This window comes from Cucurbita pepo, chromosome LG13 (assembly GCF_002806865.2).
Source record: "Cucurbita pepo subsp. pepo cultivar mu-cu-16 chromosome LG13, ASM280686v2, whole genome shotgun sequence".
Lineage (NCBI taxonomy): Eukaryota > Viridiplantae > Streptophyta > Magnoliopsida > Cucurbitales > Cucurbitaceae > Cucurbita > Cucurbita pepo.
Genome location: NC_036650.1, coordinates 2,070,165 through 2,093,139, shown reverse-complemented (window position 1 = coordinate 2,093,139; position 22,975 = coordinate 2,070,165). Strand labels below are relative to the sequence as shown.

Here is a 22,975-nt window from a genome sequence, read left to right as displayed (position 1 = left end):
AAGGTGTGTTATCATTGATATTGATATCCTTTAAATAGGATACCAGAAGTACAAATTAGGAAAATATAAAATAATTAAATATTCAGAATAAAATAAAATTTACCGTAAATTAAATCATAAATAAAGAATAGTATGATATAATATCTAAGATATATTCTATACATAATATATACTCTAGATATTATATCTCAATAGTTTATAAATAAATACTTACCTGGGGAGGCGGCCAGAACTCTTTTTTCTTGAAACCAGAGGACGAGCAGCAATACCAGGGTGATGAGCTTGAGGATCAGACGTCTTAGGGGGGACCATTCTAAAAGGTTCTTCTTCTTTTGCTTTTCCCGATTAGAAGTCGACGAGTGTGGTCCGGCGGAAAAACATAAGTTGTCCGTCTCGATCAAATTTGAAAACGGGTCAGAAGAAATGGTTCAATGTTGTTCTTGTGGTCTTGTGTATAGCAGCGTAGAGTAGTGATCTCTTCTCACAACCGTCTATCCTGTGCTGGGGCTCGGCTCCTGAACCGTACTTGAGCTGCCTTCTCTCTCGATCTCAATTGAGACTCGCCCCCGTCCTGCAAGAAAAAAGGTCGCTTGAGTTTTGAGTGCCGGGTACAGGGAAAAAAAAAAGCCACGATGATCGGAAAAAGTTTGCCAACATTTCAGATAGGCTTGTCTATGCAGGCCTAACAAGATTTGGGCCTATTTCTTAGGCATTGGGCCGGCCGGGTAAGCTTACTTCTTGGGCCTATTATTTCCGCCGGGTTCCGGTTTCTGGTTACGGGTTCGCGGTCAAGGCTTCCCGGAACCCTCCAATCCATGTTATACCCAAATTCCTCGTTTAGCTATCGAATTCATCAGTCATGGCGACTGCACTTATCGCCGGCCTTTCTTCAACCCTAAAGCTTCCTCTTCTCACATCAATTTCATCTTCCCCTTTGAAATTTCGACCTAAAAGCCAAAACGTTCAATTTTGTAGCTCCCCTTACAAAATTCACACCATTTGGAACAAACCCACAAGAAATTGCAATGTGTTATCGCATAATCTAAGTGGGTTTCTAATTTCGAGGAGCTTGGGACCTTTCACTGTCTCCGCCGGAGCTGTTGAACCTCAGAATGATGATAGAGAGGAGGGTACTATGCCGGAACGGTTCAGGTACTTGACCAAAGAAGCTCCTGATCCTCCTGTGAGATGGCCTTTCTTTGTTGGTAAATTCTTCTTCTCTTTACAATTTTGTTTTTCTTAGATGTTTTGGACGTTTAAGAATCATTTCTGTTCTTGGTTTGTTTAATTTTACCACTTCGATTCAGTATAATCTTCAAACTTGTTAGTGGGGTTTGCGATTGTTGTTGAATTCAGGGTAGAAAAGATTGCCTAACTTTGTTGATAGTCTTGGAATTTTTGTCATTGTAACAAGAACAGCTGTATCTGTAATAGTTTCTAAGCTCTGTAGTTTTGAATTTCATTGTTATCCTATGGCATAATAATAGGATCTTGTGACAGGTTGAGAGGTCATGTGGGAGGTAGCTAGGCTTAGTACCTCCCCATGAACTTCATTCACTAGGCCTTACCGAATGAAGTTATTAGGACGGAGACATATGGGTATGTGTTTGAAACTTGGACATTGATTGTGAGATCCCACATTGGTTGGAGAGGAGAATGAAACATTCTCTATAAGGGTGTGGAAATCTCTCTTTAGCAGGTGGGCTTTAAAAACCTTGAGGGAAAGCCAAAGAGGACAATATTGGCTAGTAGTGGGCTTGGGGCGCTACAAATGGTATTAGAGCTAGACATCAGGCGATGTGCCAGCGAGGAGGCTGAACCTTGAAGGGGGTGGACATGAGGCAGTGTGCCAGCAAGGACACTGGGCTTCGATGGGGGGTGGATTGGGGGGTCTCACATCGATTGGAGAAGGGAACGAGTGCCACGAGGACACTGGGACTCGAAGGAGGGTGGATTGTGAGATCCCACATCATTCAGGGGAGAACGAAACATTCTTTATAAGGGTGTGGAAACCTCTCTTTAGCAGACGGGTTTTAAAAACCTTGAGGGAAAGCTCGAAAAGGAAAGCCCAAAGAGAACAATATCTGCTAGTAGTGGACTTTGGGCATTACAAATGGTATCAGAGCTAGACATTGAGCGATTGCTAGCGAGGAGGCTGAACCTTGAAGGGGGTGGACATGAGGCGGTGTGCCAGCAAGGAAGCTGGGCCCAGAAGGGGGATGGATTGGGAGGTCCCACATCAATTGGAGAAGGGAACGAGTGCCAGCGAGAACTCTGGGTCTCGAAGGGGGTGGATTGTGAGATCCCACATCAGTTAGGGAGGAGAACGAAACATTATTTATAAAGGTGTGGAAACCTCTCCCTAGTAGACACGTTGTTATGAGTTTTGTGTCATTCAATCATTTATGATATACTGAATGCATATTCTTAGTAATGTATTTGTATCATGTTCATTACAATTCCTTTCTGACGAGAAAAAAAGACAACATTAGTAGCTTATTCTTCTGCGTCGTCCTCTGTTCTTAATCATAATAATTCAACCCGACATAAATTCTTGAGTTCGTTATCTTTTAATACGATCGATCTCGTTATCGAAAGATGAATTACTGTTAATTACCTTTGGTTATAATGCAGCTCTGGCATTTATTCTCTATGCTTGGAGAGCAGTCTTTTTTGAACTTGGTAACTGGAGAAAGGCTGTTCTTTGCATCTTCAATTTTGTGGGATACATATTAAAAGGTGCCTTAGCTCTCATCCTCTATGTTATTGGAGATCCCATCACTTCTATGATAAGAGGAATCGAGACGACATTCTACACGATTCGATCTTTCTACTCGAGCATAGTTGCATACGCACCCGTTCCCGAGCTAACCACACTAATCATCCTAGCCTCAACCGTGGTTGCAATCTCAGAAGCCAGTGTCCCTGATTCTGTTAGCACTCAACCATATCTTCTAACACTATCAGGGCTTGCTAGCTACGCAGCCGTGCGAGCGTACATTTCCGAGCCATTCTTCTGGACGATTCTGTTGGGAGTTTACAGTTTCTCGAAGTTCGTCAAGAAGAGAAACGACGTAACGTCTGCGCTGCCTGCTGCTGCTGTGTTTGCTGCCATTGGTGAGCCATGGGTTAGGATTTTGGCTATGGGTTCGTTTATGGGTTTGGCTATTTGGCACCATTGGAAGAAGGTTTCACAAGGAAAGGAAAGGGAAGAGGGTGTGTATGAGAGGGATGTTCCGGTGCCTCTTTTGGGTGCGGCTTTGGCTATTGGGATCCATGCGGCGGCCAAATGGGCTGGTTATAGGCACTTGACATGGATGATTGTATGAATATAAACACTTCAATTTTTATTTGAGGTTTTGATTTGAGAGATGATTTTAGAAGAGAGGAACCCTCTTATTTATCATTTGATTTATATTTTGAATTTTTAGTCTTTTGTTTTATAACCACAAATTCATACATTAATTTAGCATTGATTTTTCCCTTGTTGACACATGTGCGAAGTTGAGTCGAGTCGGATGGTTCGAATCCTCGATACAGGTTGGTGGATCAGGTCAACAGGTTCAGGTTGTCTCGTGGGTTGGAGTGGCTCCGTGTCGTCTCCAAGATCACCTCATTGCACCACTTGCAGAGTGTCACAACCATACTATGAAGAGACTAGGTTGTGACCCTCACGTCATGACAAGCAAAGCGGCGTCCCTCAAGAGACACCCATCTGGCCACATGAGGGCCAATATGGAAGAGTGTCATGATGCGATCGAGGAGGATGATGGATTATCAACACACCACCACGCGAAGTGGGCATCGAAGACAAGACAGAGATAACGAATAGACATGAGGGGCAAAGATAGGCTTGTTGAAGGGTCGGGTAGGGTCCCGGGCCTTAACCTTGAAAGTCGGGGTTCCAGAAGGAATCTAGGCATACGGTTCGAGAGTTAAGTCCGCCATATGAAATATGAATGCTCGCCAAGTTTGATGTCAATCGGACACCGAACGGACAATACATGACACCGTATGACCGTTCACCAAAATCATGTCTATGCCTAGAAGATTGAAAATGGCTCAAAATGTAGTATAGGGTACCATGGTGTTAGCTCTCCACCACTCCTGGGCCTTGTAGCCTAAATGAGCCACCTTGTGGCACATACGTGTGTCACAGTGTGGGCGAGCATGCCGAAACGAGTGTCTCGGGCGACTTCCTTTGAAATGAGTTTTTGAAGGACAGTACCGGACGACACGGGTGTGCCAGTATTGCGCCCTAGCCCACGTGTTGGAGGTTACTACATACACCCGCTATCCGGTATGGTATTCGTAAATGACTCGGCATGGGCACGGGAGGGTCAATGCCTCGATAGAACTCGGATGGTGGATGTTCGGGAAGTCCCGATGAGATGAACGACATGCAAGCCCATTCTCGAGGTATGATGAGTGAGTTATGATGACCGACGACATCTCGAGACGCGAGATGACGTCAAGACATATGGATCATGTCAATGGGGGTCGAGATGACAAGATGAGATGCGACGTTGCATTAAGAGACCTTGGCCCGAGCAGAGGCAAGGTCGAGCCGAATAACTTGGCCCAGTGTAGAGGCAGGTCGGATGTGTCGCAGACGATTGAACATGCACGCGCAGGCGGCGTGTGTGGTTGAACAAGCTTGGATTCCGCACAAGCGATGTTCAAATGGCGAAGACAAACCTCACCTAAGGTTCAACAAAGCCACAAAGCCGGGGCAAAAAAAAAATATATGGGGCTTAATTCCCCCTAAGGCTGGTCGTGAGCATGTCAAGATCACGACGCCACACGGTAAATAATGTAGGACCATGACACAAAGCACCATGTGTTAAGAATATAGAATGACTAAGAAATGTTTAAAAGAAATGAAAGTTACTACCTCACCTATAAGGTGCACCTTCCTTCTCGAGTGTCACATGCCCATTAACTTCCGCCTTGGTTCATCCCTGAACCACATCGTATAGGGAGTGATATTGTTCTGATACCATTTGTATTGATCCATCCCCAGCATTCTAATATGAATTATGAATCTGAGTCATTACAAGTGGTATCAAAGCAATACCTCTCCTAGTAAGATGTAGTTCAGGGATGATTACGAGCATTTGTGTGGCTTAATTATAGGAACTTCATGACTAATCGTGCTTTCCTCGGAATTCATTGTGTCATAATTATAAATCGTTGTCATTTGTCAATTCAAATAATGACCCTTAGTTAAGACCAAGTCATACTTGTTTTCTTCCTTTTCCAAAGAATAAAAGACAAATATATCCCTTNAAAAAAAAAAAAAAAAAAAAAAAAAAAAAAAAAAAAAAAAAAAAAAAAAAAAAAAAAAGTCATTTTAGGATTCATATTAATTTAAAATTTTATATTGATTTTTCATTAAAATAAAATGATTTTTAAATTAAAACGTACATTAATTAAAAAATAGTTTAAATTAATAAAAATACCTTTAAATTAAATTGCGTGCTCTGTCAAAAATGCCCCTAACTTAAAAAAAAAAAAATCATTAATATCTTCGATTTAAACGATCGTGTATTAAAAATATTTAATAAATATGATGCAAGTAATAACAATTAATTATAAAAGAATTAAAATTTAAATTAATTAATAAAAACAAAATGAGAAAAGGTCTCCAAGGAAATTAAAAATTAATTAATTTTTTTTGTTTTTTGTTGAAATTTTCAAATAATGGGTTCTTTTTTTCCACAAGTTTCAATCAAACTTTGGTGGATAAATTAGCTTTCCATATCCTTTCATGCCTTAATATCAACCAATGTCTTCTCTTTCGAGGCTTCTCTTCCTCGCCTTTTGCTTTTCTCGGCTATTCTTCAGCTCAAATTCCGAACACGAGGATAGAAAAGTAACATAATTTTCTCTCTAAATCTCCATTTCCGTCGTATTTTCAGTCTAATATGTCGTTTTTTGATTTGCAGACGTATATTGTGTACATGGGAAGTCATCCAAAAGACCGAGTTTCGACTCGGTCTCATCATGTGAGAATGCTACAAGAAACTATCGGCAGGTGATTGTTTAGGTTAAGTTACGAGTCCAGTCTGTGAACGTTTATGTTTGTGTCTAACAAATCTTTATAGTTTGATAAGTATCGAATAAGTCATCCTTAAACTTTAAATTGGTCAAATATTTTTTACTTTAATTTGTGTTAATTTTTAAAGATCTAATTTATTAGACATAATTTTTTTAAAATTTAAAGACTTATGGTCGAGAAATATACTAATTAAGAAAAATAAAACTTTATTTCAGTAGTTTTGCTCCACATTCTTTACTCCATAGCTACGAGAGAAGTTTCAATGGCTTTGTTGCGAAGCTGACTGAAGTCGAAGTCCAAAAAGTTTCAGGTACGCTCGTAAAGAACCTAAGATTAGGTTCTTTTTCCTTTGCGAAGATCGAGAGAGTGAAAACATTTACAGCGAGTTAAAAACATAATGTAAAATGTTTGAACGGTATGGTTGAATATTTTCGGGTCTTGAAAACATCCCTATAAACCATTTTAATTCTCTCCCAAAAAAATAATATATATATATATATTTTTTTTAATTTTAGAAATGAAGGGCGTAATATCCGTTTTTCCTAATGGAAAAAAACAACTCCACACGACAAGATCATGGGACTTCATGGGACTGTCCCAACAAGCCAGCCGAGTTCCATCAGTGGAAAGTGACATCATTGTCGGAGTACTAGATACAGGGATTTGGCCGGAATCGCCTAGTTTCCTCGACCAAGGATATGGCCCGCCACCACGTAAGTGGAAGGGTAGTTGTGAAGTCTCATCCGATTTCTCTTGTAACAAGTACGTTCGATTTCGTATATTCTCAAAGATTTTTTCGTAGCAATTTAGGCTTCGACATTTAATTTGTAAGAACATAAGTCCTAATATTAGATTCTCTATGTAGTAAAATCATTGGAGCTCGATCATATCGTACCAATGGTCAATATCCTATAAACGATATCCAAGGTCCAAGAGATTCAAATGGCCATGGGACGCATGCGGCATCAACAGTAGCAGGCGGGTTGGTCAGACAAGCGAGTATGCTTGGTCTTGGCTCTGGCACAGCAAGGGGAGGAGTCCCATCCGCACGAATCGCTTCCTACAAAATATGTTGGTCTGACGGTTGCCGTGATGCTGATGTTCTTGCCGCATTCGACGATGCCATTGCGGATGGAGTTGATATCATCTCTTTCTCGGTCGGAGGACGCAAGCCAAGAGATTACTTTAATGACTCTATAGCTATTGGAGCATTCCATGCAATGAAAAAAGGAATCCTTACGTCAATGTCTGCTGGCAACAGCGGTCCAAAATCTTTCACTGTTAGAAACTTCTCACCTTGGTCTTTATCAGTAGCAGCTAGTACTACTGATAGGAAATTTTTATCTGGAGTTCAACTCGGAGATGGAAGAAGCTTCGATGTAAGTCATATATATATATAACATACTTTTCGATCAAATTTTATGAACTTGAATATAATTTTTTATATATATATTTATGACAGGGAGTCACGATCAATACATTTGATTTAAATGGAACACAATATCCATTGGTGTATGCTGGAAATATTCCTAATATTGGCTTCAATGGATCCATCTCTCGGTAATGTTACTGATTTTATCGTTTAATTTTCTTGTTTTGTTATATGTCTTTTAAAAAATTAAATTATGTTCGAGTTGAGTTTTTGGGTACTATTTTTTAAACCATGACGATAAACTAAGTTAGACTCGAGTTGAGTTGAGTTGAGTTGAGTTGAGTTGAGTTGCTATTTTGTGACTATAAAACGGAAAATTAAGATTTTTTTTTTTTTTTGTGAAATAGATTTTGTCTGACGAACTCGGTAGATAAGGAGTTGGTGAAGGGTAAAATTGTCCTTTGTGATTTTTTTGTATCACCGACAAATTTGAGTTTTTTAGAAGGTGCAATCGGGATTATAATGCAAGACAATAATCCAAAGGATCTGACGTTCCCTTTCCCTTTGCCTGCCTCCCATCTCGGCACACAAGAGGGAGCTCTCATTTCTTCTTATGCCAATTTAACTAGGTAATTAATCCAATCTTTTTTACTTTTAATCTCAGTAATTACCATTACTTAACACTAATTAATTACATCATTATTTACAGCCTTCCAACGGCTACTATTTTAAAAAGCACTGAAGGGAAGTATAAAGAAACCCCTTTTGTTGCATCCTTCTCTTCAAGAGGTCCAAATCCAATAACGCCTGATATTCTGAAGGTGATTAGCTTCATAATCATTAACTTAATCACTCTCTAATCTTGATTATTATTAGTATTATTGAGTTGTCTGTTGTGGCATTGCAGCCAGATTTGAGTGGTCCAGGTGTTGAAATTCTAGCCGCATGGAGTCCTATAGGCCCACCCTCAGGAGCCGAAGATGATACCAGACAACTCCTTTTTAATATCATTTCAGGGACTTCAATGTCTTGCCCACATGCTACCGCTGTTGCTGCTTATGTTAAGTCGTTTCACCCTTCTTGGTCTCCTGCTGCACTCAAATCTGCACTTATGACAACAGGTATTAACACCAATACTTGACTCATAGCTAGCTTGTATAGAGATGTTTACACGGCGGAGATGGGGAAGCTTTTCATGTTCCCATCTTCGCCTCTTATTTCATTTCACGTTCCTACAAAATTCTCTATTTATTTTTGCGCACTCGTTCTTTCTCCAATCGATGTGGGATCTTGCTAAATCCACCCTTCTTTGGGGCCAGCGTCTTTATTGGCACGCCCCCTTGTGTCTACCTACCCCCTTCGGGGAAGAACCTCCTTGTTCGTTCTTTCTCCAATCGATGTGGGACCCAGCCAAATCTACCCTTCTTTGAGGCCCGGCATCCTTACTGACACACCGCCTCTTGTCTACCCCTTTCGGGGAAGAGCTTTCTCATTGGCACATAGTTCGGTGTCTAACTCTGATACTATTTGTAATTGCCCAAGGCCATCATTAGCAAATATTGTCCTTTTTGGACTTCCTCTTAAAACATTAAAACGCATCTTTCAGAGGTAGAGAACCGGTATTCACCCGGATTTTGTCTTTTCCCTCAAGGTTTTTTTGGGCTTTCTTTTATGGGCTTCCCTATTACGCGTTTGCTAGGGAACAAGTTTTCATACCCTTATAAAATATTCGTTCTCCTCCCCAAACCTATGATAAGGATTTAAGCGGGGTTTGAGAGCGAGTTTGGGGATGGAGAATATAATCACTACCCTCGGCCCCGTTTAGCTAACGGGTAAAAATCTCTCACCACTCTCTCCCCCATTTAAATGGAGATTTTCCTCTTCGTTCGAGATTGGTCCTCCGGAACAAATGGATATCTCTAAGCATGCACTCATTTTAACGATTTTTGAATTTACGAATGCAGCATTTCCCATGAGAGCTGACCTCAACCCAGATNAGTTTTTTAGAAGGTGCAATCGGGATTATAATGCAAGACAATAATCCAAAGGATCTGACGTTCCCTTTCCCTTTGCCTGCCTCCCATCTCGGCACACAAGAGGGAGCTCTCATTTCTTCTTATGCCAATTTAACTAGGTAATTAATCCAATCTTTTTTACTTTTAATCTCAGTAATTACCATTACTTAACACTAATTAATTACATCATTATTTACAGCCTTCCAACGGCTACTATTTTAAAAAGCACTGAAGGGAAGTATAAAGAAACCCCTTTTGTTGCATCCTTCTCTTCAAGAGGTCCAAATCCAATAACGCCTGATATTCTGAAGGTGATTAGCTTCATAATCATTAACTTAATCACTCTCTAATCTTGATTATTATTAGTATTATTGAGTTGTCTGTTGTGGCATTGCAGCCAGATTTGAGTGGTCCAGGTGTTGAAATTCTAGCCGCATGGAGTCCTATAGGCCCACCCTCAGGAGCCGAAGATGATACCAGACAACTCCTTTTTAATATCATTTCAGGGACTTCAATGTCTTGCCCACATGCTACCGCTGTTGCTGCTTATGTTAAGTCGTTTCACCCTTCTTGGTCTCCTGCTGCACTCAAATCTGCACTTATGACAACAGGTATTAACACCAATACTTGACTCATAGCTAGCTTGTATAGAGATGTTTACACGGCGGAGATGGGGAAGCTTTTCATGTTCCCATCTTCGCCTCTTATTTCATTTCACGTTCCTACAAAATTCTCTATTTATTTTTGCGCACTCGTTCTTTCTCCAATCGATGTGGGATCTTGCTAAATCCACCCTTCTTTGGGGCCAGCGTCTTTATTGGCACGCCCCCTTGTGTCTACCTACCCCCTTCGGGGAAGAACCTCCTTGTTCGTTCTTTCTCCAATCGATGTGGGACCCAGCCAAATCTACCCTTCTTTGAGGCCCGGCATCCTTACTGACACACCGCCTCTTGTCTACCCCTTTCGGGGAAGAGCTTTCTCATTGGCACATAGTTCGGTGTCTAACTCTGATACTATTTGTAATTGCCCAAGGCCATCATTAGCAAATATTGTCCTTTTTGGACTTCCTCTTAAAACATTAAAACGCATCTTTCAGAGGTAGAGAACCGGTATTCACCCGGATTTTGTCTTTTCCCTCAAGGTTTTTTTGGGCTTTCTTTTATGGGCTTCCCTATTACGCGTTTGCTAGGGAACAAGTTTTCATACCCTTATAAAATATTCGTTCTCCTCCCCAAACCTATGATAAGGATTTAAGCGGGGTTTGAGAGCGAGTTTGGGGATGGAGAATATAATCACTACCCTCGGCCCCGTTTAGCTAACGGGTAAAAATCTCTCACCACTCTCTCCCCCATTTAAATGGAGATTTTCCTCTTCGTTCGAGATTGGTCCTCCGGAACAAATGGATATCTCTAAGCATGCACTCATTTTAACGATTTTTGAATTTACGAATGCAGCATTTCCCATGAGAGCTGACCTCAACCCAGATGCAGAATTCGCATATGGTTCAGGCCACATAAACCCTTTAAGCGCAGTGAATCCCGGATTGATCTACAACGCCACTGAGATCGACTACGTAAGGTTCCTTTGTGGTCAAGGTTACAGCACCAAGTTGGTCCAGCAAGTTTCTGGAGATAATAGCTCGTGTTCTCGAGGCGATATCGACCTAGTTTTCGATCTAAACTATCCTTCATTTGCTCTTTCCACATCTATCTCAACCTCAATCAGCCAAGTTTATAGAAGAAGGGTCACAAATGTCGGGTCGGCGAATTCGACGTATAAAGCCATAGTTTCGGGTCCTTTGGGGCTTAATATTACCGTAAATCCTTCTGTTCTTTCATTCAAGGCCTTGGGAGAGGAGCTGAGGTTTGAGGTTACAATTGAAGGAAGCATCAGTAGTAGCATTGCGTCGGGTTCATTGGTGTGGGATGATGGCAAACATAAAGTGAAGAGTCCTATAGTAGTCTTTGATGAAAATACCTTTATTAATTAAGTAATTTATTATTGTATTTTTTGAATTACCTAATGTATTAAATTAATAAAAGTATGAGTTTTGTTTAGGATATTTATAAATAAAATGCATTGAATTAAATAACTTTGGTATTATGTGAGAATATTATCATAATTTTATATTACATTAAATTATTGAAACAATTTACATTTCAATGTAATACATTTTTGTCCTAGCGGGCGTATACATGATTTTGGTGAACGGTTATACACCACGTATTGACATGACAAGAATAGTAACAACCTAACTACATGTGAAAATAATTAAAATGGGTTTAGAATAGGTCTGTGGCCATGGACAACACGTCTGGACAAGCATGACAGCAACATCTCTCTTACTTTCTCCACAGTGGAATTCTTCTTCGTCGCATAAGGTATTGCTTTCTTGTGTCTGGTTTGTCTTTCTGGTCTGGATAATAACATTTCAAGTTACTAACATGAACAACAGAGCTAGTCCTCGTTCAAGGGAGTAATGGAACCTATATGATGCCTTCCTGACATTCTGAATGATTTCGACTGGTTCTTGTTGCTTTGAAATCGAAGTTGATCTGACCTTAGCTTGATCAAAATTCTTTCCCTATTTTGGAATTGTAGTGGTCGATGCTTCCGACCAGTTATTCTCTTCATCCATCCAAATGGTCTTTCCGAGTAAACATGAGTTACTCTAGTGTTTTGTCTCCTCCTTCAGTGAAAGTGCTAGCTTGGGGTCTCACCCCATCATTTGGGTGATCACTAACAAGAGTCCTTATAGGTCTGATGAACCTGAGTCATATAGCTCCTTGTGAAATTCAGCTGGCACGAGTTGAGTTGTATGATACATATTTGTGATAGGCGATCTTGTCCCCAATATAGAATCAATACCGTGATCTGTCTCGTTAGGTTGGGATAAATACTTAGTATGATCGTCAAACCTGTCGTGGTGTTCATCTAACTATGGCAATGTTTCTGGTGGAGTTAGCTCACTCGAGCTCTCCTCTTCAACCATGGCAATAGGAGTGAGCGTGGGTTCATCGTGGGTAAGGTCCCTTTTCAACTGTAGCATCGACATCATCTGGTTGACCGGTGTTAGTTTAAATGATTGTGGGGTTGGACCCCGTTACCACTAAGCATTTCGTTAGAGGCATGGGAATGACTTTATGTTCGAGTTGTAAATCCATCCTAACACGAGGTCGAAGTCATCCATCTTGACAATCACAAAATTAGTTTGTGTAGTCTAAGTCCCAAGCTTGATCAAAGTTCTTTTTACAATTCCTAAGACAGGTAGGGCTACCAAATTGATGACCTTCATTCTTCATGTACCTCGATGCTAGAGGATGTTTAATCGTTTTGCTTTGGTCTTCGTCATGAAGTTGTGGTTAGCTTCAGATTCGATAATAGTATTATTGGCTACTCTGTGTTAACCTAGACCTCGACATGTATAAGACCGAATTTCACTAGTTCTTATCTCTCTCTCACTCTCTTCTAGAGAGAAAACAAATATCCTAGTGCCCCCATTTGAGCTGTTCAACGTTTTCGACATTACGCCCCCACCCATGTGTCGGAGGTTGGTATATGCACTTGCTATTCTGTACGAAATCTATAAATGACTTAGTATGGACACATGAGAGTTTATGTCTCGATAAAACCCAGATGGATGGTTGTTCAAGATGCCCCAATGATTGGTTCTCGATAGACATGCCCGAGTGAGCTATGATGGTCAATAACAACATCCCAAGACTTGGGATGATATCAAGATATGTGAGCCGTGTTGATTGAGAATCAAGATGATAAGATGAGATGCGACGTTGCACATGAGAAACCTTGGTCTAGAGTAGAGGAAATGTCGAGCCGAATAACTTGACCTAGTATAGAGACAAGTCGACTAGAGTCCCAAATGGTTGAACATGCACACATGAGCAATATATGTAGCCAAACAAACTTAGATTCCGCATGATTTGTGTTCGGTTGGTGAAGACAAACCTCACCTAAGATCCGAAGAAGTCACAAAGTCGAGCGAAAAACATAAATGGGGCTTTGGTTCTCCTTATTAATCTTCATTTACTAAAATTAATATAAATATTAGTTAAATAAACTAATAATAATTTATCTAAATCTATATTTAATTCATTTTCACAAATAAAAGTTTATTAAATAAATAAAAGTACATATTTACTAAAATTATCAATTAATTAGCTGATTAGCTAACAATATCCTAGGTACAATTAATTAGTTAATTATGATTATACAAAATTAATTATTTGTACTTAGGATTAATTAACAATAATGTTATTTAATATATCTCAATTTTCAAGCCTAATTAATTAAATATTATATTGTCATACCTGTTATATAAAAAAAATTATTTCTTTTTTATCCTTTTTTAATAATTTATTATAATTATATCCAAGTATATCCCATTAAAAATAATTTACTACTTAATTTTTGAAATATAAGTTGTATTGAATAATTTTTTTTTTTAAAATATAATTCTTTTGCTAATATTGATGACAAAATAAATTCAAAAAACCTAAAATATAAATGTTAAACTAATCATTTAATTAATTAAAAATATTTTAATAATTTAACTTAATAAAAATATAAAAAAAAAAAAAATAATTAACCAAACAAAACAAATAGAAATACTCTTTATTTATATGAATCATTACGATGAAATTTTGAACATTTCATTAGTAAATATTTTAGACAAAATTTTTAACCAAACGATCCTTAAAAAAAATTAATTTTTTATATTTAAAACCGAAGAAAATCTAAAATTTTAAAAAATTAATTGATTTATTAGATAAATTTTTTTAATTTTATCTAATCCACAGACTTCCAATTTTGTCTGAATTTTTAATAATAAAATATTAGAAAATAATTTAATACAAACATTAAATTTAAAGAGAAAGAAACAGACAACCATAAATTAAATTCAAGGACCATCATAGCTGACAAGCCTCTGCCCAGAATAAATCCTAAAATTAATTTCTATTTTTGTTAAAATTTCAAATAAATATTTTTCTCACTTAGATTTTTTATCTATAAATTTCACAAACCCTTTTAAATATTAATTCTAATTATATTAAATTAAATATTATGCTTTTTTAATTTTTTTTAATCCAATAACTAATTAATTTTTTAGAGACATAAAAGATCAAATAAATAAGGATTAAATTTATAATTTAATGGTTATATTTAATAATAATAATAATAATAATAATAAAAAATTAATAATGAAATAAAATAAAATAAAAAGATGGGTGACGTGGAGCAAGGAGAATGGAAGAAAAATTAAATGAGAGAGAGAAAGGAGAGGTGGATTATTCCAACGACCAATAAGTACCTGCGAGTAGCTCACGGAAGGCGCCATGTTCGAGTTCGACGACCTTCAGATTCAGGCTCTCCATACTCTGTGTTAGGTACGTCAAGGAAATATCCTAACCGCCTTCGTACGGCACCGACAAGCGGAGAATGGAAGCGCCTTTGCTACATGGTCTCGCCGCGGCTGACTATGAGCCACTCAGGAGTTTCGGCGACGCCAATCGTGTGTTCTTCGCTGAGACGAAGAAGCTCTGGAAGATTGCGGCGCCTATTGTGTTTGGTATACTTTGCCAGTATGGAATCAACTCAGTCACTAGCATTTTCGTTGGCCATATCGGCGACGTTGAGCTTTCCGCCGTTTCTATCTCTGTTTCCGTTATAGGAACCTTCGCCTTTGGCTTCATGGTTCGTTTCTTTCTCTTCCTCTCTCGGTTCTGTTCGTGTTTTTTTTTTCTTTGTAATGTATCGGAAGGATGAGTTTCTCGGTGCTTGTTTATGGACTGTATAAGAGCAGGATTGATTACGTTATCGTTGCTGTCTCGCATATTTTTCTTTTCACAAAGCAGAAAACGGATCTGTATATGCATTATCTTACAATGTCTGTCCTCTCTAGCCATATTATAGGATCACGACTGGAGAGTGGTTTTATTTCTCGTTTGGCTAAATTCTTAGTACAAAATTGTTTCTGGTTTCTAGATCTGGAAAAATATTGATGATTATGTGAATTCAATCCCTAGATGTGCGCTGTTTTCTCTTGGTTGTTCTTTTCTACGTGTTCTGTCAGAATTTTTTCTTTTTTCTTTTTTTCCTGTGCTATTAGCTATGATGAAAATGTAAAACGCTAAGCCAATAAGTTTATTTCACACAAGAAGTTGAGGAATTATTCGAAGAGCTGGTGATTTGATGTAGGAGAGAACATTTTAAAATAGTATTTCGTATGAACTGTTACGAGGAGCATATAGATTTTGAAGCAGCCACAGTGGTGGCCGGATTGAATGATTTTTCGAAGAAGTCATTCCGAGATAATGGTTTAATTTTGCATCAGTATAATACGAATTTCTTTCAATGCTACTCCTCTTGTTCTGATTTTTTCTATTCTTGACTATAATTAAATTTTATTTTCCATAAAATGTAGCTTGGTATGGGAAGTGCACTGGAGACGCTGTGTGGTCAAGCTTATGGCGCTGGACAAGTTTACTTACTTGGTGTTTATATGCAACGTTCATGGATTATTCTCACGGTTTCCAGCTTCTTTATTCTACCAATTTACTGGTTTGCTGAACCAATCCTAAAGGTTCTGGGACAAACAGATGAAATATCTGAAGTTGCAGGATGGTTCACAAGGTTGCTTATTCCCGAACTCTTTTCACTGGCGATCGTTTTTCCCACCCAAAAGTTCCTTCAAGCCCAAAGCAAGGTCAATGTCCTTGCCTATATCGGGTTTGTCGCCTTATTATTACATGCTGCAATGCTCTGGCTCTTTATTTTCGTATTCAACTGGAACCTAACTGGTGCAGCTATTGCAAGCAATATTTCAAGTTGGGTTACTGCCATAGCACAAGTTATCTATGTTGTTGGTTGGTGTAAAGATGGATGGACTGGTTTGTCATGGTCGGCTTTCAATGATATATGGGCCTTTGTTGGCCTTTCCTTTTCATCCGCTGTAATGCTTTGCCTAGAACTCTGGTATATGATGAGTGTAATTATTCTTACTGGCCATCTCGATAACGCGGTATATGCCGTTGGTTCCCTTTCAATTTGGTAAGAACAGAACTTAGTGCCGTACTTCGTTTTATGTTTGGCTTATCAATGACATCATATGTTACTTATATAACATTTATAATAGCCCTGCACCCTTCTGTAGCTTGTACAACAAAAAATTAGTTTTATGCTGAATAATGTGATTATAGAAATCGCTTGAGAATTCATAGCATGTTCATGGCACAAATGAGACTATAGAGTGATACGGGTAGGAAATAGAAACCTTACGAATTGTGAAGTATAAAGAATTGAAGCATACCTTTGCTAGGAGCTTCAATTGTAATGTAGGTACGTCTAAGATGGATTTCGAGTTTTGACTAATCCATTTACTTTTGTTTTTCCAGCATGAATATCAACGGGCTCGAAGCAATGTTATTTATAGGTATAAATGCTGCCATCAGGTATGTGGTCAGTCCATTAATTTCTTGTCCCTCTAAAGGCTTGTTACCACTACTGACAATTCTAAAGCCAGGGATTTTAAATGATAAATGTACTATTGTAATATTTGAATAGTTCTCTTGGAAGATGATCTCATATTCCAAACAACCCATGGNAAAAAAAAAAAAAAAAAAAAAAAAAAAAAAAACAGAACAATCTGCTAATATGGCATTGTTTGGGGGAATAATAATATGAGTTCACTTGAAAGATGATCTCATATGCTCATGTTGCTATTCTCATTTCTAGTGATGAACTGATGATATGATGTGATATTTAAACGTGACTTATATGTGCACATTGGTATTTGATCTTTCAAAAATTAATTGCTTGATCTGTGTATATAATAATCATCATTGGTGTACTGAATTTGCATCCAGCGTGCGGGTTTCTAATGAGCTTGGACAAGGGCATCCAGTGGCGACCAAATATTCTGTCTATGTTACAGTGTTTCAGTCTCTTCTTCTCGGCTTACTATCCATGGTGATTATCTTAATCACGAAGGATAGTTTTGCTGTCATTTACACCAGCAGCAAAGAAATGCAAGCTGCTGTCTCTAAACTAGCATACCTTCTCGGAATCACGATGGTTCTTAACAGTGTCCAGCCAGTAATTTCAGGTAGCAATTCTACCATGCTTTGTAAGTATGCATTTAGTTAACAAGATTCTCCCTTTATCGTTTATCTTTTCCCTGAGTTTCTAGGTGTTGCTATTGGAGCTGGTTGGCAAACGTTGGTAGCATATATCAATCTTGGCTCTTATTATGCCTTTGGTCTTCCCCTTGGTTATCTTCTTGGTTATACAAAACATTTGGGAGTTCAGGTCAGTAAATTTTCATTTCCTTCTCACGAAAATCAAGGTAAAGTTTAAAAATATTATATTGATCACGGGAGCCTTTTGGGAGTTCTCAACAACCTTAGATGCAGAGTATATGTTATAATATTATGCATAAACATTTTGCCATTTTTTCCTTCAGCCATATCAAATGTTTATATATTCTTTATAAGCACAGGGACTGTGGGGAGGCATGATCTGTGGACTTTCTCTCCAAACCATTCTGCTTCTGATCATACTCTATAAAACAAACTGGACCCATGAGGTAAAGTTCAATCTCTAGTAATCCTTATCTCTCTCCCTCTCTTTCTTTAACTTATAACATTGGTTCTACATCTGATATGGCAAGTCTGACTCCAAAGTATTGGTGAAATTTGGCACATTAAAGTGAAAAATAACTCTAGCCGGTTAAAAATATATTTCAAAATTTCCATGTGTGTCACCTATTCAAAAATAGTTTTAATAAATCTTTTCTTAGAAGCCGTTTATATGAAGAAACGTTTGATTGGTATATAATATGCTCTCAAAAGTTACCTTAGGTTCGTTCTTAGAATAGGTTTGGAAGTGATTTTGAACGGGTTAAAATCACATTTGTAGTGTTCAAATCACTCCCAAACATGTTTTTAATCCTTTAAAAACAAATTTTGAAAGTGATTTTAAATATAACAAAAGTGATTTTTGTCCATTGGAAGATCACTTCCAAACAAGCTTAGCTCTTGGTATATATTATTTATGGAAAACTATACAGGGAATCCTCAAATGTGTTGTGAGGATATATGATATGTGGAAAACTTAAGTGAGACACATCATTAATAAACAAAATTACATTTGCAGGTGAACCAGTCCATAGAACGGATGAAAAGATGGGGAGGACAAGAGGTCAAAATTGTCAATTCAGCTGATTACATATGAACTAGACAGTCAGAAAACAGCTAGACCAGATTGCTCTAACTTAGTTTGGAAGTATTTTTTTGTTTCTTTTTTTTTTATATGATTTCTGTTCCTTAGTTCTTCATGCCGGTCTAAATGAACTTATGCGTAGCCTAAAATTTCCCATTTCTTATTTGACGTTAAATTGGATTTATGGAAACAATTTAGATTTTTATCAAAAGATGTCATTGAGATGGTAAGATCATATCTCCACTAATGTGTATTTTGTTCAAAGTTTTTGATGTTCCATTGTTATTAGATTATTTTGCTTTCTCTAATTCTGAATGGTTATTTCGGGAGGTTTTAGAATTTAGAGACTTAGAGGATTTTATTTATTTATTTATTTATTTATTTTAAGATTCTAGAGTAGTTTATGGATTTTGGGTGAAGGTTTTTTTTTTTTTTTTTTTTTTTTTTTTCCTTTTTCTTTCGATTTAATTTATAAGATTCTAGAGTAGTTTATGGATTTTGTTTGAAGGGTAATTTAGTCCATTAATTAGGAAGAATAAATAAATTATATAAAATATTATGCTATTTATTAGGTAATAATCTAAAAATGATATTAGAACTAAGAAATAAGGCAGATGGTTAAATTTAAATATCTCTTTTGAAAATAAACAAATTATTTTTTTTTTCTTTTTTTCTTTTTTTTTTCTTTTTTGTAAATATGGATAAATACAAAAGAAATTTTTTTTATTTTAATAAAAAACGATAGATGAAAATAGTCTCCACTTATAGGGATTTAAAAAGAAATCAAAGAATGAATTCAAGGGACTAAAGGATTTTTATTAAATAATTTTTTTAAAAAAATAGAATAATCTTATCAAGAAAATTAAATCTAAAATAAATGTAAGGTAAATTTGGTTTTTTTATAACATAAAATATAAAATAAATTGTTTCAAAATTGGAATTAGATTAAGTATTATTATTTGATCCCAAAAAAAATCATATTTTAAAACATTCTTATATTTTTACTACCTACGTATCTCAAATTAAATTTTATTTTTATTATATTATATTTCATACCTTAATTAATTTCATTTGTATTATTTATTTATTTTTTTACTCTCTCATTTTTCAATCTATCAAACACGGAAAAGTGTATTCTGTCCTCTCACTCTTTTCCGTATGTTCGTAATTATTCATTTTGTCTATTCATTTTAAAATTTTTAATTTATTCCATTTGTATTTTAATAGATTATCTTTCGACGACATTTTATTTTTATATCTCTTTTTGTTTTTTAATAGATTATCTTTCCGTAGATTTTTTTTTTTTTTAGTGATTATTAATTAGTCAAATAGATAAAAAAAAAATTATTTAATTTTGAAGAACTATTATTTCAAATTATTCATATTTTGGGTTGCTAAGACTTTAAATTGATTCCTTGAACTAAGTGCAAGGATTAAAAAGAAAACAAATATCCTTTTTATGTTTGAAAATTAGGGTAAAACTGTTATTTTATAATTGTACTAATTACTATATTGATTAAAAATATTAATTATTAATATTTATAATTTTAAAAATCGTTACCAACAAGTCAGGATGGCCGAGTGGTCTAAGGCGCCAGACTCAAGTTCTGGTCTTCGAGAGAGGGCGTGGGTTCAAATCCCACTTCTGACAATGTTTTTTTTCATTTTATGTTTGTTGTTTGCTTTAAATGATCAACTCTTAAGTATTTAACCTCAAATAAATGTCAAACAATTGAAAATGATAATTTATATTTTTTAAGTTTAATTATTACATAATAAATTAATTAGGAACCAAATTAATTCTTTGAAGTGTTACATAATAAAATAAAAATAGATAATATTGGTTATTATTGGTTCCCAGAATTACTCTTTAAACCTACTTAATTTTACAATTCAGCCCTTAAATGCTACTTAGTTTTATAATTTAAGCCCTTATATATTCCATTTGAATAGTAAAGATGAGAAATGTCTGAATGGTTCGAGTTGGATTATGAACTTATTTAAGTCGAGTTTTCGTTTAAATAAATATAAATGAAAACTTAATTTTCATTCATTCCTTCAGCATGTTCCATACAAAATCAAAACATTGAATAATTGAGAAGCTAAGTTTAAATAAAGCTTTCTCATACTATCTTAAATTGCTAAGACATGGCTTACCTCGACCCCTAGCTTATTGCCTGTACTACCCGAGTTGTTGAGATTCAAACCATTTTGACAAACTTTCCTCCAGAATAAGAACAAGACTTAGCACGAGCATCATTTGCACGTTTCGTGCCTCTATGACATCAATTGGACTCACTGCATTGTGCAATTAGATTGCTTTCAAAGACAAGAGGGGTGACACAACTCTTGACGGGTCGGTGAGACTTTACCCTCAATTTGGCATACAATTAAAATATAATGGCATATAGTTCTTGAGAGGAAAAACGCGTGAGTGAGAACAAAAAGGAAAACCGTGAGTGAACGAGACGAAAATATCATTTTCAGACAATATTCTCTCATGCACAACCAAATAGGTCATCTTTGATTCTCAACAATCTTTTATTCCCAGACCTATTAACCTCCAGCATCATTCATCCATGAACAAACAAGAAAACAATGTCCATTAAATTCCAAGAAACAAATAAACAGTTCACAAACAATAATATGATACAATGTCCTCTAGAGGATGAGAGTATAAATGTAAGTGTCCACTAAATTCCAGTGAGAGAAAAAGAATAGAAAAGAGTAACCATCAAGAAAGTCAAGAAATATCCATGAGAGGGGAGAGGGAGTAGTAAACTTCCATGGCTCAGTGTTAAATTCAATAGTTATATTTGCAACAAACAAACAGAATATTTGGAATAAACAAATCATGGCTACATCACAAAAACGATGCAGGAACCAACCTGTTTATAAACCTTTTGTCTATTTATTGCAGAAGAAAAATGTCGAAGTTCCATACGAGTACATGTTTGACCTAACGCTTCACCCATTGGAAGCTCTTTCTTGCTTTCGCCTTTCCTGGCTTCTTTCTTTCTACGACACGTGAATCTCGCGTCAAGAAACCAGCTACAGAGCAAATAGAACAGAAAACTTTGATCAGTAAAAATATAAATGAATGCAACTGATTGATATATATCATTCTCATCATAGCGGACTGAAAAAACTGTGATTCGTTTTATCTTACATGCTCGCAATGGAGGACGGAAATCTGGCTCCCAATTCTGCAACGCTCTGCTGATACCCAATTGAATAGCTCCAACTTGGCCTGTAAAAGAAAGTTCAGAACTTTCACTCACTTGAAAACACATTCGAAGAGGGTAGAGCGAAGGAAATGTGAATTTGGAACAGATGGAAGCAAAAAAAAAAGTTTAACATTCAATGACTTTGGAGACTGGATAAAACTCCAGAAGCAGCAAAGTCGAAACTTTAATGCATCCTTCCTAATACAGTCAACATAAATGTTTCCTTCCGATCATTAGACTGAGGAGCTGGCAGTAAAAGATCTTATATGCTAATGACGACACAAAAGACAAACCCAGTTCTGATTTTTCATATCATGTAAAGTAAAGTAGGGTAAATCGATTAGATGATCAGCCACCAATAATAAATGTGTACCAACGAAAACAGGTTGAAGGAGGCGGCAATTAGATTGTGAATTAGTTAGAAGTGGCCTACTTTTGTAACTGTCATATGTGTTGATAGAGAGTTGTGGCACAGCGGGGAACATAGAGAATGTGAGTAAAAAGGAGATTTTGCTTTTGTGAACAGGGGTAACTCAGGTCTGGGAAAGATGGGAGGGGTATCATAAGACCAGGGCAGTCCCAAGTTCGAAGTTACCAGTTCAATCATGAAGTTTACATTTATTTGAACTTTTATGGTTGTAGAACATGAATTAAAGAAGTTTATGCATTGTACATCATTCCACGGCGACAAAGGAAAGCACAGACTGAAGTCTAATAAACATTTATTTTGTATCAATCATAATATATACTAACTTGGAAATTTGTTTCAAATGCATATTCCATGTCTGAATAGCAGGGTTTAATATCATGCGTTGAAACTACTATACAATGAAACTGATGAGTTGCCAAGTAGTAGCAGAAGGATTTTTTTTTTTTTTTAAGAGAGCTTTTCATTAAAGAGAGAAAACTACAAGAATTAGACGAGGTATAAGATATTAACACACTGCATGCCAAAGGAGAATTTAAACATAGTTCTTTTAATTGACATTAATAAAAAAAAAACGAAATATTTCAAGAAAATGGGAGTACAGCAAGCAGAAACACAGAAACCATAACCCCCCCC

General features: G+C 36.7%; 4 protein-coding genes and 1 non-coding gene across 5 annotated transcripts in view; 4 read left to right on the top strand and 1 right to left on the bottom strand.

The window, feature by feature from the left end:
- The first annotated feature begins 817 nt into the window (after positions 1 to 817).
- Positions 818 to 3,446, top strand: LOC111808104. Its single transcript, XM_023693911.1, has 2 exons — positions 818 to 1,205; positions 2,635 to 3,446. Exons 1-2 carry the CDS (start codon positions 860 to 862, stop codon positions 3,327 to 3,329), a joined length of 1,041 nt encoding a protein of 346 aa, XP_023549679.1. The 5' UTR covers positions 818 to 859; the 3' UTR covers positions 3,330 to 3,446.
- Positions 3,447 to 5,788: 2,342 nt separating this feature from the next.
- Positions 5,789 to 11,438, top strand: LOC111808661 (cucumisin-like). Its single transcript, XM_023694777.1, has 10 exons — positions 5,789 to 5,875; positions 5,949 to 6,037; positions 6,277 to 6,371; positions 6,577 to 6,823; positions 6,927 to 7,440; positions 7,524 to 7,621; positions 7,841 to 8,062; positions 8,143 to 8,254; positions 8,341 to 8,554; positions 10,903 to 11,438. The coding sequence occupies exons 1-10, from the start codon at positions 5,789 to 5,791 to the stop codon at positions 11,436 to 11,438; spliced, it is 2,214 nt and encodes a 737-aa protein (XP_023550545.1).
- Positions 11,439 to 14,783: 3,345 nt separating this feature from the next.
- On the top strand, positions 14,784 to 18,932 carry LOC111808592 (protein DETOXIFICATION 35-like). The gene is made up of 7 exons (XM_023694677.1): positions 14,784 to 15,160; positions 15,891 to 16,516; positions 16,861 to 16,917; positions 17,332 to 17,570; positions 17,655 to 17,773; positions 17,964 to 18,050; positions 18,620 to 18,932. Exons 1-7 carry the CDS (start codon positions 14,906 to 14,908, stop codon positions 18,695 to 18,697), a joined length of 1,461 nt encoding a protein of 486 aa, XP_023550445.1. The 5' UTR covers positions 14,784 to 14,905; the 3' UTR covers positions 18,698 to 18,932.
- A 1,320-nt stretch (positions 18,933 to 20,252) lies between these two features.
- Positions 20,253 to 20,336, top strand: TRNAL-CAA. The gene has a single exon. It is a non-coding gene; the product is annotated as a tRNA-Leu (tRNA).
- Positions 20,337 to 21,424: 1,088 nt separating this feature from the next.
- LOC111808594 (28S ribosomal protein S9, mitochondrial) overlaps positions 21,425 to 22,975 on the bottom strand; it is a 7,858-nt gene continuing 6,307 nt past the window's right edge. Inside the window, exons 3-4 of the mRNA XM_023694678.1 lie at positions 21,855 to 21,935; positions 21,425 to 21,736 (exon numbers count right to left, since the gene is read on the bottom strand). Coding sequence (XP_023550446.1) covers positions 21,645 to 21,736; positions 21,855 to 21,935 — 173 coding nt within the window. The 3' untranslated portion in view covers positions 21,425 to 21,644. The remainder of the gene's footprint in view (positions 21,737 to 21,854; positions 21,936 to 22,975) is intronic.